The following is a 19,005-nucleotide window of genomic DNA, read 5'->3' as shown; positions in this document are numbered from 1 at the left end:
CGCGCTAGGAAGGCCTGACTGGTGAATCCCCCGCCACAGTAGGGGTCAAGACAACCAACTAACCAGAAAGGGCGGCTGCAATGGGCAGCTCACAGACAATATTCACCTTCCCTCTTCTTCAGCCTGAAAAACAGTGGCTGGGACCGCTGAGGCAATCCAGGATTTAGTTAGCTCTCTGTCTCCTGGCTTAATGTAGACCTTGCCTAGGTTACTGCATGCCCATGAGCTTCAACCAGAGCTTTCACTGGTTGATCTCACTGTTCCCCAGTATCTGATATTCATGACCTTCTTCAGGGAGGGTTGGGAAAGGGGCTGATAGACGGCTGTCCGGATATTTCACTAGTGTAACTGTACAAATGAGAGTTCATCTCATGTGCCACACGCTGTGCCCGCGGGCTTTCATGCACAGTCATCACAACGAGTCTACAGTGAATTACTCGCCTTCTGTGGATTAGAAAACCAAAGCTTAGGTAAGGTAAGTAACTCCCCCAACTAGTAAGGAGCACTGGCATAGAGTCCAGGCCTGTCTGAGGACAAAGCCGTGTGCTGAACTACCAGTGGACGCTGCCAAAAGGCCCAAAGGCTTCTCGACTTTTCTCAGTCCACAGTCAGCCTGCAGAAGTGCCGTACAGACCAGGGGTGAGCTCCCTACCCCAAGCAACCCTCCCTTCCCTCAAGCTCCTTCTCTCCTTCACCCACCAAAGACAGAGGAGGTCATTTCAAAGAAAAAAAAATAGAGAAAATACCAGGGCTAAAAGGTACAGCATCTCCAAATGTTGCAACTTCATTAGGCAAAGTCTAAAAAAAAGCTTGCTGACAGGTGGCACCCAGGAAAAAAAAATAAAATGCCCCTTGCTTGGCATCCTCCCCCTCACAGGGCTCTGAAGCTCTTCCTGAACATAAAGCCCAAGTTAACACTGTGACCCATATCGCTGTCTGCAAACCAACAGGCAGACTTTACCTGCCCTCCTCCTCACCTGCCCTAATTTTTCAAGTCTGCCATCACTCTCATTATTCTCCAGATCTTTTCAAGTCTCCTTTCATCTCTCTTCAGCAGCTCAATGAAACTGAAATTCTAGCCAGCACAGAGCTGATGCTAAACATAGCTTATTTCCTGGTTCCTGTGGCTCACAGCCCTACAAATTCATCCTGAAATCAAACAAATTAGTTTTTGGTGCTTCTTAAGAAAACAGAACTCTAACCCTGGTTGCTGGTGGCCCAGTAAGAGCCTTTGATCTCTTCTTATAATGGAGCATACCATTCAAGACCTGATTTTCTAAGTTGCCACGTGAGAGATCGGATCAAAAGTGGGCCGGGCGGGGTGGCTCACGCCTGTAATTTCAGCACTTTGGGAGGCTGTGGCAGGCAGATCACTTGAGGTCAGGAGTTTATGACCAGCCTGGCCAACATGGTGAAACCCCACCTCAACTAAATGTTTGTTTAATGTTTGTAAAAATACAAACATTAGCCGGGTGTGGTGGTACACACCTGTAAGCCCAGTTACTTGAGAGGCTGAGGCATGAGAACTGCTTGAACCTGGGAGAAACACTTGAACCCGGGAGGTAGAGTTTGCAGTGAGCAAACTCCTTGAACCTGGGAGGTGGAGAAACACTTGAACCTGGGAGGTGGAGTTTGCAGTGATCACGCCACTGCACTCCAGCCTGGGTGATGGAGCAACACCAGAATCTGTCTAAAAAAAAAACAAATGTGTACAGCAGAGAAGAGAGTTGAGGAAGCAGGAAGGAAGATGTATAACAGCCGAATCTAGGCCCTGGCCTTAGCAAAGGGGATCTCTGTGCCCCTTATTCCCATTACCTAGGGGGGTAGACTTCGGCCACAGTTGGGGTGGAGCATCCCATGAAGAACAGAGGAACACAAAGGATCATGGAGATGGTGATGATGGTGGTAGCTACGCGGGGAATGGTTTGCAGAGAGAAAACAAAGCGCTTCATGAGGATTCCTCCAAACAGCATCCCCAAGGCTGCAGCAGGGAGGTTCACAGCACCTATAAGTGAAAAGAAGCAGGTGATCCAGGTGCACAGGCCTGGGACTGCATGTGGGCTACAAACAGTGAGCTGGATCACTGAGAAGGAAGCATGGCTTCAGGAAGGAACATTTGGTATGTTAAATTGTAATATAAATAGCTGACATTAATTGAGCATCTACTGCTTGCCAGGCACACCTAGAGAAATATCTTGAGACAGGATTGCCTGGTCTATACAAAGAATACAGAAGTGGGGTTCTTGCAGCTTAAGAGATGTGGGTTGAATATGCATTTATTAAGCACCTTGCATTCCTTGGGGCCTCTTTGCATGGGACCACATGGGGTTAGCAACACGGGAGTGATGACCCCTATGTACCAGTCAGAGATGGAAGGCCTGAGGGTAAAGTCATAGCCAAGGACCAGCCAGGGGGTGCACGGGAGTCACCCTCAAATCTCATGCACTGATCACCTCGCCAACTCCATATGGTTAAACTCACCTGTGAGTTGGGCCCAATGATTTCCTAGGGTACTTGGTGGGACCACATCTGTAGTTCTCAACACAGCTGAAAAAATACTAACGCTGGGCCCCACCTCCAGAGATTCTGGTTTCATTAGCCTGGGGTAGGGCCGGGCATCTGTGTTTTGTAAAGCTCTCCAGAGGAGCCTCTGGTGCCCCCTCAGTTGAGAATCACTAAACCGTGTACTCTCTAACCAAAGCAAATATATTCAGGTCCCTGGAGAAGAAGAGAAAACCCAGGAGGCATTTTGTCTAACCTCAAATTCAACCTTCCCTCTTTCCTGTGTTGTCCCTGATGATGTCAGGGCCTTTGGGAAGCTGTCAGACTTCCAGCCCCTTTACAGGGAGGAAGGCAGCCCCCAGCCTCCACCCACTCCTGACTGGAAGGATAGGAGTCAGAAATCTGCCAACAACTTTCTAGACTGCCAACCAGGAAAACTGTCCTTAAAATTCTTTCTCCTGGGCAGTCCTCCTCCGGCCCTGCCTGTGTCCGGTCTGGCCTGCACCCATCCCTGAATGGGTGGCTGGAGTGCCTGCCTCCTGGCCCAGGCAAGCCTTGCGGCTCCTGCAGCACCCTCTGGACTCACCAATGAGGAAGTTGGCGTAGGCCGCTGAGGTGCCATACTGCTTCTCCAGGAACTTGTTGAGGAAGGTGGAGAGGCCAGCAATGACCGAGGAGAAGGTGCACTGGGCCAGGACCACCAGCACGAAGAGCGGGTTCATCAGGAGCCTCAGAAAGATGCGGGGAAACCCTGTGAACAGACCGCCGTCAAGAGCCGGCTTCTGTGGCAGCCAGCATGGGGCACCCCTTCCTGCCCCCTCCTTCTGAGCAACTCTCTTTTTTAGGAAGGGGCAGAATCTGAGCACCAGGATGTTCTGTGACCAGTCTAGGGGCATACAGCCACTCGAGCCCCCTCTCCACATGCTCACAGTGCCTGAAAGAAACCAGGCGGCAGGCGGGTAGAGATAGGATTAACACTGGAAACAGTCTCCTCACACGCCTGCCACCTCCACAAGAGGGCAAGAGGGGAAGTGGGAGGAGAACATGGGACTAGACCGCGGGGTGGCCATGTGACTGATCCAGTGCAATTTGGGTCTTCCGGTACCTGCAAAGTAGTGGTCACCAGGATCCCTGACAGAACCCCTGGGCTGCAGGCACACGTAGGGGATGGGCCAGTTCCAGGCCATCTGCTCCTACTGCCCCTTACCACATACAATACCACAGGGGCTGGGGTCCCCTGGCCATTAGCCCCTCCCCTGCACTGTGCCAGCCCCCCCAGGGCTGCAGGGTCAGTTACGTTTAATGAAATCCACCAGGGAGCCTCTTGACTTGGCCTCGTCCAACTTCCTTGCTTCGTCTGCTGTGGCAGGATTCCTCTGAAGGCAATGAAAGGGGTGAATGTTCACGGCCCAGGCTCACTGCAGCCACCCTTCCCTCGGCCCTTGAGTCTCTGGCCTCAGAGGCTCAAGGCTGGGCGGAGGTGAGCCGCCCCAGGCGTGTGTGCATGGGAGGGCATCCAGAGAATGCAAAGCAAACAACACCTGCATTTCCGTGAGCCCGGTGTTTTGGCCGATAATCAAAACACGTCTATGTCAATGCCTCCCACGATACCTGTGGGCATATTATTTCATATCTAACTTTCCCATGACTGTTGCCAAAGGTGTCTTCCTGGACCCCACTCCTCACCCCCATCTGTCATGGCTACACTTCTCCCCTACGCTCAGATTCCAGGGGATACTGGCTCTGGGACACTCTGGTCTAGAATGCCATCTGTTTCCAGCCCCACCCTCCTCCCCCTTTCTATCTCCTCTCTGGGATTCTTGCTTCCTCCTGAGCCTAAAGGTGAGTGCTGCTCAAGGCTCTGTCCTAAACCTTTACCTGCACTTTCTTGGGGATACTACCCCAGGGAACCTTCCTACCTCTTCTGACCTTGTCAGCTCCAGCTTAAGGCCCTGCAGCTCTGAGCTACCTTTCAGATGTGAGGCCCCTGGGCTCTGACAGCCTTAGGATCCTGCCGGGAACTCAGGAACTCATCGCCAGGAATAGGCTCTCCCATTCACTGAGTGCTTACTCCCTGCTGGGCCCATGCCCAGTATTCACATGCTTTGTCTCATTCCTCACAACTCCTTCCCATATCGCTACTCTAATTAGCTGGAGCACTGTAAAGAAGAGGAAGCTTAGGAACAAAGAAACTTGGCAAAGATCACTCGGCTAGTTTATTGCTTTTTAATTTAAAAAATTTTTTTTTAGAGGCAGGGTCTCACTCTGTCACCCAGGCTGGTGTGCAGTGGTGCAGTCATAGCTCACTGCAGTCTTGAACTCCTGAGCTCAAGTGATTCTCTCACCTCAGCCTCCCAAGTAGGTGGGACTACATGCACTCAACACCATGCCCAGCTAAGTTTTTAAAATAAATTTTTTTTTGTAGAGATGGGGTCTTGCTATGTTGCCCAGGGTGGTCTTGAACTTCGTTCCTTCCCTACTCACCAATCTCAGCCTGGGCTCAAGCAATCCTCCTGCCTTGGCCTCCTAAAGTGTGAGATTACACACCTGGCCAGTTTAGCTGGTTTATAAGTAGAAGAGCTGCATTCAGACCCTGCCTGACCCCAGCACCTGCATGATGTGCAGCCAACCTCTGAAATTCTTCCCCAAGACAAGCTGAGGTCCTCCCACCCCTGCCCCTCTTCCCCCGGCTGGGCCTAGATTTTATATACCTCACTGTCAAACATTGTGCTCTATTTTGGGCCTTGAAGCCTAGGCATAAACTTTAGCTCCTTCTTCTCCTCCAAGCCAGCTCACTGCTGAGCCCTTCTGGGCATCCACCCTAGGAATGTCTATCCTTATCCTTGCCCTGTCCCAGCTCTCCGACAACCATTGCTGCATTCCCCATCTCTCACCTGGTCTCTGCACTGGCCTCTTCAGATCTGCAGCTTCCATTCCTTCCCTACCCTCTAAACTCAACCTAGCTGCCATATTGCCACCCAAGTAGCCACCCAGTCACTGCAGTGCCCCAGAACTTCATGAAATTAGAACAATCTTTAGACCCTTCAGCTTGACATCAAGCCCCTACCCAGACTTCTCTTCCTTGCTCTCCATTCTCATCCTGCCCTGATTCCTTTCCCCAGTAGGTATGATGAAGATGCTCAGAAGGTCCCCTGCTCAAAATATGCTCCAATCTCAGCCACCCTCATACTCTTCAATGCTAGAAATCCCTCAGTTTTTCAGGTTCAAACATTGATAGGCCCTATTAAATGTAAAAGTTGACTATGCCAGGTTGCAGACTTGGCTTTTATTGGCTCTTAATTCTTTAGCTCAATTTAGATAAGCTCAGCGTTTCCCAAACTGTTCCCTGGAGGTCTCGTGATCCTCGAGATGCTAACATGGTAAGGGAACATGGAGCAGATACCACCTTTTGGAAATTCACCAACACCCTCACCTCTCAAAGCCTCTGGGAAGCCCTGCATTATGAAATTTGTTTAGATTTCACCCCGGATTTGCTTAACATGCTGTATCTTTTTAGCTCTATTTATTTTTTACCCCCACATCCCTTTCTTAAACTCCCATAGGTAGAGTCATGGGCTCTTGGAACCTTACCTTTGCTCCTATGGGCATTACACGAGGGAAGAAAAAAAAGGGGAAAGACGTGAGAACCAAGAAGACTGAAGAAATAAGCAGGCCTAGCCACCAGGCTCCAATCCATCGGGGGTCACCCGGGACCAAGTTAACTGCAGCTGAAGAGAAACCAAAGGGTGCAAGTGTTTGTTGAATGCATGATCTCACCTTACTGGAAACAGAACCTCTGATCAGAGGGAGTTTTACTGATTTTCCTCCCAGGATGGAGAAGAGGCAAGCCATGAGCTAGATTCTTGGTCAAAACAGCATTCCTTCTCCCAGCTATTGGTCTTCCCAGAGGACCAGGGCCACTGCACATGAAGCAGAGCATCAGAAAATCCCCGGGCAGGAGGGAGCAGTACCTTCACCTCCTTATTCAACTCCCAGCCCATGGTAGGAGTAGTGAAGAAGGGAGCTGACTGTCACTCCCAAGGGCACACCATGGGCCAGACCCTAGACCACGTGCTTTCCATCTGTTTTCCACTGGGTTCTCCTAGCAAGTCTGCCCACTTCTCACCAGTCAAGAAACTGAGGATAGAAGGGGTTAAGTCCCTTGCCTCAGGTTAAGGCTAGTAAGTGCCATTTCATTGGTCAATTTCAAACCTACATCTTCCTGGTATGCAAACCTGCCCTCTTAACCATTAAACTACTGCCTCCCAACTTTATGGATCCCTAACAAAGGAGGCCCCATAATCCTTAGAAGCCTAAAGAAACAGCCATCAACCGTGTGAGCTGCCTGGCTTCCAAAGGAGCAGCTTTCTCTTGGCAATTCTCTTGCACACATGTAAAAGTCTGCCATTGTGTTTCTCTGTGTAAAGAAACTATCCAGGCATAAAGGGAAGGAGAAGGTGGCAGAACGGTTCAGTCAAATCATGACAAGCATCCCTGGGCACTGCCCTGAGTGGACTGGGCGCTCAGTAGCTGGTCTCTTTGGACAACCAAGAGCCAGGAACCAATTCGGGAAGTGCCAGCAAAAAGACAGAGATGGCTTGATTCTGAGGCATAAGACACCCCCTGGCTTTCCACTTTCATTTGAAGTACAGCCAAATGACACCATGCAGATGGCACTGTGGTCTGACAGTCCTAGGGATGGGAGTCTAGGCTCTGGCAGCATGGTTGCAACTAGCACCTGCCAGATATCTGTGACCTGACCTGTGTGCGGGGCACTGGTGTGGGTGCTCTTCCTGGAGTCTGGCTCAGTCCTGCCTTTCAGCCACGGCTCCAGCTGAGCTGGAACTTCATATCCCACCCACACACTCCCCACACTCTCCACCCTACAGCACTTTGCCTGTCCCTCTGTTATGGTGCTGACCTTCCCCGTCTTGTGGGAGACTGGGTAGTGTGGGACATGCTCACAAAGGCAGGAAGCCCTGGCTTGATTCATCCTGGGGCTGGCTCCCTGAATGGTTATCTCAGAACTTATGCCAGTGTCTAGGGACTATATCTTCTCATCCATACCACTTGTTGAAGAATACAAACTCATACTATTGACTTCTTAATATACATCAGGCTTGTTCTGATCTTTACAACAACTTTATTTTACTATCATTAGCTCCATTTTACAGATGAGGAAGCTGAGGCACAGAAAGACAAAGTCACTTGCCTAAGATCACTTGGCTAGTAGGAGATGGAACCAGGATGAGAACCAGGCAGTCCCATCCCAGCACCCACACAGTCAAACACCATGTTATACCCTCTGGATGTGAGTCATCATCCATGTGTATATTTTATATGGTGTTTCTTTTATTCCTCAAAAGAGCTCTTATTAAATCTTATTTCTTTTTTTTTTTAAAAAAAAGAACCAGCAATATCTTAGAATCAAAGAACCATAGAAATATTTTTAATGCCACCACCAACATGGGCGCTGTGGCGGCAACACCTGAGGCCCTGCCCTAGGTCTCCAAACAAGATTCTTAAGGACAGAAAGTGAGTTTGCTTCAGCAGGTTGTTCCCCACAGTAGCCAGCGTGGGCCCTGAGAGAGGAGGTGCACACTGTCTGCTCCTAGCTGTCCGAGGGACTGCAGGGATGAATGAGGATGTGGCAGAGCACATCTGGATCTGAAGCTTCATTCTCTGTTCTGATTGAAAGCAGCCGGGGGCTGCTTTATTGAGCTGGGGATGGGAGTGGGTGTCCTCTGCACACACTCACCTGTGTTGACTCTGCCGTAGTCCACATAGATCTGTAGCATGACAGAGCCCAGCAGGTACCCAAAAGCCGGTCCAAATACAGAGATGGCAAATAAGATGGCTGGAAATGGAAGTAAGGGGAAGGAGACTGAGAGAAATGGAGAGAGTCTGGCCGTGGGAGCTCCCAAGCTGAGGGAGAGTCTTGAGATGTCACTCCATCTGTCCCCAAGCCTGATAAGCCCACACCTATGGCATCTCCCACCAGCAAGGCCAGAACCACTCAAGATTCCAAGACATATAGAACCAAGGCTATTTCTACCTCCAGCCAACTTCCAAAGAGACCTGCTCGCCAGGAAGGAAACAGGCTCCAAGGCATTTAAAAATGCCAGGTGATGCTCCCTGAGGGTACAATGCTGGGGGCCCTCGGAGGAGCTTATGGTGCCACAGAGCCTGTGAGGGTGGTCTGTCTCATCTGGAGTATAGGCCCTGCGGATGCTCAAAGTGGCTTGTTCTATTTTTTTTTTTTTTTTTTAGGTGGAGTTTCACTCTTGTTGCCCAGGCTGGAGTGCAATGGTACAATCTTGGCTCACTGCAACCTCTGCCTCCAGGGTTCAAGCGATTCTCCTGCCTCAGAATCCTAAGTAGCTGGGATTACAGGCGTAAGCCACCATTTCCAGCCCAAAGTGGCTTGTTCTAAGGGAAGGATTTGGGCGTTCACATGGTCATCTGCTATCTGCTTTGCATGGGCTTCTTTGGGGCCAACCTTCCCCTAAGTTGATGTCTCACTGAAGACATGTGTGTCCTGGCCTGTGCCTGGAGGACTAGACAGCAACAGTAGCAGCTGTTGGTTTAGGGTCTGTCCAGTGCCCAACACCAGCTAACTGGTTACATGTGCCATCTCATGTATCCCACAGTCATCCAGTGCACAGATAATATCAGCTTCATTCTAGAGGTGAGAAACCTGGGGCCCTGGGGTTCAGCCACTTGCCTCAGATCACATAGCTGGGAGGTAACAGGGCTGACATTCAAACCAAATCTGTCTGATCCCCAGGCCTTTGAATTCATTTGCTGGTTGTAAGCAAAGAGGGTGGGACTTCAGTTTAGTCCCCCAGGGCCTCATCAAGTGCTACATCAGGACCTCACCCCTCCCCAAAGCCCTCTTCAAACCGGTGACTCACAGATGTACAGGGGCGAGTTGCTGGGCTCTGAGAAGTCGTCCACATAGGAGATCCCAAATGGCTGAATAGGCACTGTCCCGATGCCAGCCAGCAGCTGGGCAACCACCATCAGGCCCCACATGCTGCTGGTCTCCTTCTGGGGGTTCTGGGTGGTGCTGTGGCACTTACTGGGAGGCAGGTCCTGCCAATGCTTCTGGCAGAGCTCACCCTGCAAGTGGCTGTTGTTTCCTGCAACGAGAGTGCTTGCTGGTCTCCACCACCCTGGCCTCCTGGTTCCATCGGCTGGCCTCTAAACCTGGCCTTTCTCCCAGGCCCCTTGGGGAAGGACCAACTCTGGCCAGAGGCTGTGCTAGCAAACAGGACATGGCCCCTGAGGACCACGTCCTGTCTGGCCAGCAGGAGGGACTCTAGAAACTAAGGTGAGAGAGAGGTAGAATGTGGGCTCCCCGGCCCCAGGAGCTGCTACTTCTCAGGTGGAGAGGAATCTTCTTCTCGTGAATGTCCATGCCTTCTCCTCCGTGGGCACTGGTGGGCAGCGAGCACAGAGAGGTCAGTACCTTCATCCATGGAGGAAAGGGGCACCCAGCTGGAAAAGGGGGTTCCAGGGTCAAAGCCCAGGCCTGTCGGCCTCCAGCACCCTGTGCTCAGCCCTGGGACTCTGGGTCCCCAGGGTTCTTTTCAGCAGGACAGAGGTCATGCTGTTGCACCGGGTTGGTGTCACCTATAACCTGGGTTGCATCCCCGGTTGTGACTCCCAGAGCGTTCACTTCTTAGTGAACCCAGCACCAAGTCACACTGGAAGACCTACTGCCAAAGACATTTAATATCCTTGCCATTCTGGGGAAGCTCCCAGAACTTCTGATGCTGGAGGGGCTTTAAGACCCTCTAGTTCAACCTCTCATATTACAGATGGGGAAGCTGAGGCTGCTTCTTGAAGCCCTTCTGTGAGGGTCCCAGACACCCTGGGTGAAGCCTGTGGGCACTGTGGTTCCTGTGGCTGTGGCCCTTGCCAGGCTGGGCTGCCGCTTCCACGCCTCTGTTTTTAATTTGGCCCACACCAAGCGATTAGCATTGTCAGCTCTCCAAAGCCTTAGGGGTTCTTGAGGGCTCCTTTCCATGAGATCCCCTTTTCCTGCCTCATTCAGGCTAATGGAAACAGCTGACGTCACTGATCTCACTCACTTAACACTCATGGGATTCTGTTTAATTCTCACTTGTGCTGCCCTGAGCTAGGTGAGCCTAAGTCCCACAGAGAGGAAAACCGAGCGCTGTAGTCCAGCCCTGCTCCTCACACTGGACTGTGCCGGTGCTGTTGGGCTCAGGGCTGCCCTGGATGGTGGGGCTGGGGAGAGGGGTCTGTGCTCTTCATTGCCCTTTCCCCTCTCCCCAGTCGCACACCCCTTGCCCAGCCTGGCCCCACTGTTGTCTGCCCTCTACATGGTGTCTATGCAGGACACGTTTGAAAGTTGCTGTCATGGGAGCTCCCCCATCAGTCAGGGAAGCCTGTCCCAGGAAAAGGAAGGGAAGCCAAGGCGTCTGTTTGGTCAGGGTCATCTAGACCTTCAATAGCTGTGTTCATGGAAGGAAGCATCCAGGCAAGCAGCCAGGGACTGTGGTCAGGGTCCCTCTGTACCTCCCTCTTCCCACTCGATGTTCATTATCCTGCCTTTCGATGGCAGAATTCAAATAGAGTGGCCCGACCACATGATGACATAATATGCAACCTTTTAGAATTAGGGTGAAAATATAGCCTTTTTTTTTTTTTACATGGAAAGACAGCTGGAACAGCTTATTGGAATAAAAAAATAGTAACTAGTAGTTTGGAGAAGAATATGTTCCCTAATTTGTAAAACGTTTGTGGACTACTTGAATATGCAGAGAAAACCTCTGGAAGATGAAGGCTTTCTCTGGGTAATGAGATTGTGCTGATCTTTTTTTATTTGCCTCATTTTGTGGGGAAAAGAAAGAGAGATCAGCCTGTTACTGTGTCTATAGAGAAAGAAATAGACATAAGAGAGTCCATTTTGTTCTGTATTTGAGATGCTGTTAATCTGTGACCCTACCCCCAACCTTGTCCTTGCAAGAGACATGTGCTGTGGTGACTCAGGCTTAATGGATTTTGGGCTGTGCAGCATGTGCTTTGTTAAACAAGTGCCTGAAGGCAGCTTGCTGGTTAAAAATCCTGCCCATCCCTGGGCAATGGAACATCTCCGTGTAAAACCCGATTGTATGCTCTGTTTACTGAGATAGGAGAAAACCGCCTTATGGCATAAGGTGGGACTTGCTGGCGGGACTTGCTGGCGCAGTGCTGCTAAAAGGCTTAAGGAGATGTTTGCATATGCATATCAAGGCACAGCATTTTCCTTTGAACTTATTCATGTCACAGAGATCTTTATCCATATGTCTCACTGCTAATTTTCTCCCTTCGATGATCCTATTGTCCTGCCACTCCCTTATCTTTAAGATGGTAAAGATAATTATCAATAAATACTAAGGGAACTGTGCCGGCATGGGTCCTCTGTATGCTGAGCGCTGGTCCCCTGGGCCCACTTTTTCTTTCTCTATACTTTGTCTCTGTGTCTCATTTCTTTTCTCAAGTCTCTGGTTCCACCTAATGAGAAACACCCACAGATGTGGAGGGGTGGGCCACCCCTTCATCATTTATTTTGTAATTTGTCTGAAATCAACACATGATACTTTTGAAATAAAGCAACAAAGTTTTCAAATTAAAAGTTTTTGTAAATAAATATATCCAAAGCTTAACAGCATCTCTCCCATTTTTTCTTTGTCCCATTCCCATTGCCCTTCTTTCTGCTCTAGGCTCTAGGCCTGCAACAGTGGAGCTGAGTCTCTGCCCACCCCCACCAACCACAACCCACTGCTGACGTCACCAATCTCACTCACTTAACACTGATGACATTCAGTTTGATTCTCACTTGTGCTGCCCTGAGCTAGGTGAGCCTAAGTCCCACCACACCCCACCACCAACCTCTCCCCTGTAGAGTGTTGGGCCTCTCTCTGATTGACAGGCTCTACGGTAGAGACCCAAGTCCTAGCACCAGAAATGTCAAAGCCCTATGTACTACTGGGCCAGGCCCTGTGCCAAGGTTGTGATGTATGTGGTCTCCTGCCCACAGCGGTTATTGTGAGCAGGAGACTACATAAGACCATACCTAAGCGGCTGGTTTGGGGGTAAAGCTGGGATCCGAACCTGCATATGTCTGACTCAAAGTCCAAACTGAAATCAAGTCTGATGGCAGTTTGAAAAGACAGAACACACATTTTTCAAGGATGGAAGAACACGGCATGGGAAGATTTCCTCCATCCCTAGCCACCTTCAGACATAGGAGCTCTCTGACCTCTGGAGGTGGCTGGGACCTTACACCTACTTCCTGTCAGGAAACGGGCTGGCTGCTGGGATGTGTGCTAGAATCTGGGACAATAAGATGAAATAAACACAGTACAGGGAGTTAAGAAATTGGCTTTATCCCTAGGTAAGATAAAAATTGGTTTTATCCCTATGTATTTTTGAGCAAGTTTCTAAATTTCTCTGAGCCTTAGTTTCCCTTGGCCTAGTGGCTAGATAGAAAGATTATCTGTGTCATTAAAGAGGTAGAAGACGCCGGGCGCGGTGGCTCAAGCCTGTAATCCCAGCACTTTGGGAGGCGGAGGCGGGTGGATCACGAAGTCAGGAGATCGAGACCATCCTGGCTAACATGGTGAAACCCCATCTCTACTAAAAATACAAAAAATTAGCCAGGCGTGGTGGTGGGCGCCTATAGTCCCAGCTACTCAGAGGCTGAGGCGGAAGAATGGCATGAATCCGGGAGGCGGAGCTTGCAGTGAGCCGAGATCGCGCCACTGCACTCCAGCCTGGGCGACACAGCAAGACTCCGTCTCAAAAAAAAAAAAAGAGGTAGAAGACTATGGTTCCAAAAAGAGGCCCAAGCATGCGGAGTCAGACCCTGCCAGTCCCACAGCAGGTCTAGTGGCTGTGTCTGCCATTTTGAAAGAAGGCTGGTGCAGCTCAGTGTTGCTGCAAGGGTCCTGAAGCACAGAATTGTAAAATGCTCCTGCTGAAAGACCACAGGGGCTGTCTGGCCCACCCTCCCACTCAGGAATCCTTGTATCAGATGGACTATTTCCAACACCCAGAACTGGGTGTGGTGCTGGCCGACTCCTGCGAATCCCAGGGTGAGGTCAGGGTGGCGCTGAGTGGGTAAGGCTAATAGATGTTGGAAAGCCTGGACTGGGAGCCTGGGACCCAGATTCCTCTGACCCTGAATTCGTGGCTCTCTATGTGGTGATTTTGACTTTGAAAGATCTCAGAGGATTCCAGGGAGGGACCAAGCACAGCAGAGGGTGAAATGCTGCTGGTGGATCTAGTGGGCAGAGTGTTAGGCTCACTGGTCGCTCTCCCAGGGCAGCAGCCAGACAGGACACCTGGGGCTGCTGCCCCAGGTGGATAAGGGTTTACACGCACAGGCTATGCTGGTCTTTGGAAGGAGTGAGGGACAGGTAACATGGCTCCATGCTCTTCTCAAGACCAAATAGGCATGTAGGCGAAAGAGAGCTAAGCCAGTTGCTCAGCTTGGGAAGTGTTCAAGCACTTATACAAACCCATCTGACTTGGCATGGCCAACTGACTCAACACGGCTATACAGTCACTCAAAGAAATCAACATGCACACTTCTCTGCTAACTTCTCTGTGCCAACTTTGACCAAACTGATGCATTTCCGAAGGACCAACATACACTTTGCATCCACAAATAAAAGGGCTGCTGCCACATTTCCAAGTGGGTATTTATTTCTGAAGATTCAAACAAATCTTGGGTACACTGTGTATGGAGAAATGAACAAAGTCTGAATTCCCTAAAACCTCAAGCTGTTGTCATTCACAAGTGTGCTTCGCTGAGCCATTCCCCTCGGTGTGACAGTGGCTCTCTGTGGCACATTGTCTCACAGGCTGCGGGGTGGCAGGACCAAGTCTAAGTTATGTGGGAGCACGGTTTAAAGCAAATCACAATACCTGGAAAGACATGCAAAGAATCAGCCTCTGTTCCCAGTTCAGCCACTGAAGGACCATGCCTAGATGCTTAGGTCTGAGTGGCTGTCCCCTCAGCAGCAGTGTGATACCTGTGTCACAGGGGAAAAGGAGAACACGGAGTCCTGAAAAGGACCTGGACCCAGTTTCATTCATTCTTCAGTCACTCAGTTATTTGGTTGATAGTGGTGGGCGGGCACTCTGCTTGGGTGGGAGATGTGGGTATGACTGAGAGGCACAGACACTACCCTAACTTTGGTCCACTGTGGTACCCAGAGCATCAAAAAAGCAACCATAATGTCGCTTTATCAAATCAAAACTACAATGAGGTATCACTTCATACACATCAGGATGGCTATTACCAAAAACAAAAACAAAACCAAACGAGTGTTGGCAAGGGTTTGCAGCAATTAGAACCCTGTGTATTGCTGGTGAGAATGTAAAATGGTGTAGCCAATGTGGGAAGCAGAAGGGTGGTTCCTCAAAAAGTTAAAAACAGAATCATCAACGCTGGGTGTGGTGGCTCACACCTGTAATCCCAACATTTTGGGAGCCAAGGGGGAAGATTGCTTAAGCCCAGGAGTTCAAGACCAGCCTGGGTAACATGGCAAAACCCTGTTTCTACTAAAAATACAAAAAATTAGCTGGGCATGGTGGTGTGTGCCTGTAGTCCTAGCTACTTGGGAGGCTGAGGTGAGAGGTTGGCTTCAACCCAGGAGGCAGAGGCTGCAGTGAGCTGAGATCGTGCCACTGCCTGGGTGACAGAGTGAGACCTTGTCTCAAAAAAAATAAATACTAGTAAAAATAGAATCATCATATTATCTGGCAATTCTACTTCTGAATATATACCCCCAAAAATTGAAAGCAAGGACTTAAAGAGATATTTGTACCCCCATATTCAGAGCACTATATTCCTGATAGCTAAAAGGTAGAAACAGCCCAAATATGCATCAACAGATGAATAGGTAAACAAAATGTGGTATATGCAATGGAATATTATAGAGCTGTAAAAAGGAAGATAATCCTGACACATACTACAGCACAGATGAGCCTTGAGGACGTTATGCTAAGTGAAATACACCAGACACAGAAAGACAAATGCTGTGTGATTTCACTGAGATGAGGCATCTAAGAAGTCAAATTCATAGAAACAGAAAGTAGAATGGTGGTTGCCAGGGACTAGGGGAGAAGGGAATGAAGAGTTAGTGTTTAACAGATACAGAATTTCAGTTTGAGAAGATGAAAAAGTTCTAGGGGTGGATGATGATGATAGTTGCACAGCATTGTGAATGTACTTAATGCCACTGAACTATACACTTAAAAGTGGTTAAACAATAATCTTTATGTTATATATATTTTGCCACAATTTAAAAATATTGCCATAATTTAAAAAATTTTGCCATAATTTAAAAATATTGCCCAGGACATGTGAAGCTGGGACAGAGTACCAGGGAGCATAAGAGAGACGCAGCAGACCCAGTGTTGTAGGAGAGAACATTCTAGAAAAGGTTTCTGGAGAAAGTGGCCTCTGAACTGAGAAGAATCGACAGGCATAGATAGTAGATAAGGGTAGGGATTGGGAGGTATGGAGGAGACAAAGAGCGTGTGGAAGGGCTCAGAGGTGGGGGTGGTACATTCCACAACATGAATAAAGTTCAGTGAGGCTGACGCTCAAATACAAGCCCTCCAGGGTGAGGCCTGGCTGCCCGTGCATGATGGGAAGGGGCCTGGATTGTATCCTAAGGAAAACCCCAGACGGGTGAAGATCATGAGGGGGCAGTGCAATGAACACACTACAGGGCTTAGGAGTAATGTGCAAGGCCCTATCAACTGAGACGGATAAGGAGGGGAGTTGATTCCATCAAGAAGCACCTGGTGCATAGTATGAGGGGCAGGGCTTAGTGGCTGCGAGGATGATGAATGCATAGCCCAGAGGGTGTGTGCGTAGACACACAAGGCCAGGCTGCTGTAGGAGAGCAGGGGCAGGACATGAGAAACATCACCGGGGAAAGAAAGGGCCAGAGAATGTGTGCGTTTTTTGAATGCTAATTCTTGATTCTACTGATTCTCATTAATTTACTTAATACAGATTTATTTGAACATTGTTGCTGACTTGACTAGCAAAATCATTTTTTGCAAGATATTTAATGGTCATCAAAGATGGTAAAAGCATTGAAGGACTTACTAAGTCTTCATACGGCATGTTGCCTGCTGCACCAAGGCCACAAAAATCCTCATGAAGTTCATTTCATGCGGTGTTCAGGAGATGAAGCTTTCTGGGGATTGTTTAACTGTTACCACTAACTTTAAAAATGTTGGATTACATGTCAGAAACTGTCTTTATTAAAATACGTATTTAAAAATAATCAATTGGCCCCAACTACATCCAAGTCTACTGAGTTCCTCTTGGCCTATTCTACATTCCAAACTGATTCAAGATCTTGCAAAGAACTTTCTTATTTATGCCAACTCTGAATAGGGCCCAAACCCATCCCACATCCCAGATCAAGTTCTGACACATGTAAAAAGGGAACAGCAGTTAAATGTAACCCCCGAGGTCAGTGCTGTCAGAGAAGCAGTGACCCACTAACAGAACTGGCTTTATGTGGGGACAGGTGTTTATGTCAGAGACAGACGTAGTATGGGCTTCCTAGACAATCAAGCCTGAGACACCCTTGGCAGCAGGTGGCCCTGGCTGGCTCATTCTGGTCAGAATAGAGTCTTCTAGAATTTATTTTTATTTTATTTTATTTTTAAGAGGGAGTCTCGCTCTGTTGCCCAGACTGGAGTGCAGTGGCGTGATCTTGGCTCACTGAAAAGTCTGCCTCCTGGGTTCAAGTGATTCTCCTGCCTCAGCCTCCCAAGTAGCTGAGATTACAGGCACATGCCACCACACCCACAAATTTTTGTATTTTTAGTAGAGACGTGTTTCACCATGTTGGTGAGGCTGGTCTCAAACTCCTGACCTCAGGTGATCCACCTTCCTCGGCCTCCCAAAGTGCTGGGATTAGAGGCATGAGCCACCACACCCGGCCAAGTCTTCTAGAATTTAGAACATTAAGCTCTTCCCTTATAAAAATAAGAGGACACAAATTTAAAAAAATAAATAAAATAGGAAGACAGGGATAGGAGTTCAAGGGGCAGGAAGAAGGGGGAGAAAAGACCTTGTATGAGGACCATTCCCGTGGGCAGCCTCTGATCTAGTGACATTGATGGACAGTCCCTGGCAGACAGAACGCAAGACTTGGCTCTCTTTGCATCACTCCACCCCTCTCCTCCCTGGAGCAAAAGCTCCAGCCTTTTTCAGGAACTCGGGGGCACATTAGGGAAGAAGCAGCAACCTTTCACTGCTTCACAAGCACTCTAGCAAAGGCTGGAACACAGCTACTCCATTTAACTTATAGAAGCATAGCAGGTTAGAGGTTGCTAACTCTGACCTTTCCACCATGTCGAATCCTGTGGTAAGGTCAGGAACTTGCCTGTCTTTTCCAGCCACCACAGCCTCCAGAGACTGCCTGCCCAAACACAGCCACCTGCCCCTATCTTGGAGGGGTCTGGAGGAGGGAGGGGAGTCTATTTCTTAGCCAGATATCGGTCTGTTTCTCATCTTCTCCCAGGCAACCTTCTGGAAGGCTCAAGTTCATCAGAGCACATTTTTTCCTGTAGGACACCAGAGGCCCGGCTTTGCCAGTCTAGTTTTCACAGGGCTGTGAAACGTTAACTAGAAACAGGCCGGACCTCTCCCCTCCTTCAGCTCCCCCAGCCCCACCCCATCAGCACGTGAGTCAACCCTCTGACTCACCCTACCATTTAAATATGCAGAATTTCAGTTCTAAATTCTGGACCCTCAGCAGTTTTAGAAATGTAGGAGTCTCTGTCAGGAAGGTCTACTTCCCTAGAAAGGGACCTCCAGAGATGGGGCAGATCTGGGGCAGGCCAAGGTCTAGCCATTCCGCTGTTCAAGGCCACATGTTTCAGCACTCCGTCCCACCCCTCGGAATGGCCAGGCTGAAGCCAGCCTTCTAGCTGTCAAGGGAATAGTAAGAGGTTTTGCACCAAGGTCTAGAGCTGGGGTAGGGAGAGGACCCTAGGAGGACCAAGCAACATGAGAATGCCATGGCAAGTGGGGCTTTCCTTTGACTAGTCATTCTCATCATTCTAGTAAAGCAAAGAGAAGAGACTTCTGGCAGCAAAGAGGAGGGCTCCTTCAAGCCACGGCTCTTAAGAGCCATCTATCCGCTCCCTGCTCAGAAGGAGACATGGCTGTCATCTGGGAGTGTGTGGGTGAACAGGGTCAAATGGGGAAGAGGTTAGCAAGTCCCAAACTTCAGAAGCAATCCGTAAGAGAACAACAGAGAAAGGCAGGCGTGTTTCCAGAGAGTTATCTGGAAGCATGGCCAAGGTGCCAAGCCCTTAAGCTATCAGCACAACTCCTGGAACCTCATTCAGAATGTTCCACTCCGAAGGACTTATTTCCTCATCTCCTAAATTCAGCTACTCTACAGTTCCTCCCGAAACTCTGGCAACACCTACCAGCAGGCTTGG

General features: G+C 49.4%; 1 protein-coding gene across 1 annotated transcript in view; it reads right to left on the bottom strand.

The window, feature by feature from the left end:
• SLCO2A1 (solute carrier organic anion transporter family, member 2A1) overlaps positions 1–19,005 on the bottom strand; it is an 88,232-nt gene that overhangs the window by 12,776 nt on the left and 56,451 nt on the right. Inside the window, exons 4-9 of the mRNA XM_011958195.1 lie at positions 9,417–9,644; positions 8,261–8,359; positions 6,094–6,230; positions 3,800–3,878; positions 3,089–3,253; positions 1,816–2,005 (exon numbers count right to left, since the gene is read on the bottom strand). Coding sequence (XP_011813585.1) covers positions 1,816–2,005; positions 3,089–3,253; positions 3,800–3,878; positions 6,094–6,230; positions 8,261–8,359; positions 9,417–9,644 — 898 coding nt within the window. The remainder of the gene's footprint in view (positions 1–1,815; positions 2,006–3,088; positions 3,254–3,799; positions 3,879–6,093; positions 6,231–8,260; positions 8,360–9,416; positions 9,645–19,005) is intronic.

This window comes from Colobus angolensis, unplaced genomic scaffold (assembly GCF_000951035.1).
Source record: "Colobus angolensis palliatus isolate OR3802 unplaced genomic scaffold, Cang.pa_1.0 Scaffold46, whole genome shotgun sequence".
NCBI lineage: Eukaryota > Metazoa > Chordata > Mammalia > Primates > Cercopithecidae > Colobus > Colobus angolensis.
The sequence above is the reverse complement of the archived record's forward strand: the minus strand, read 5'-3'. Positions and strand labels throughout refer to the sequence as shown.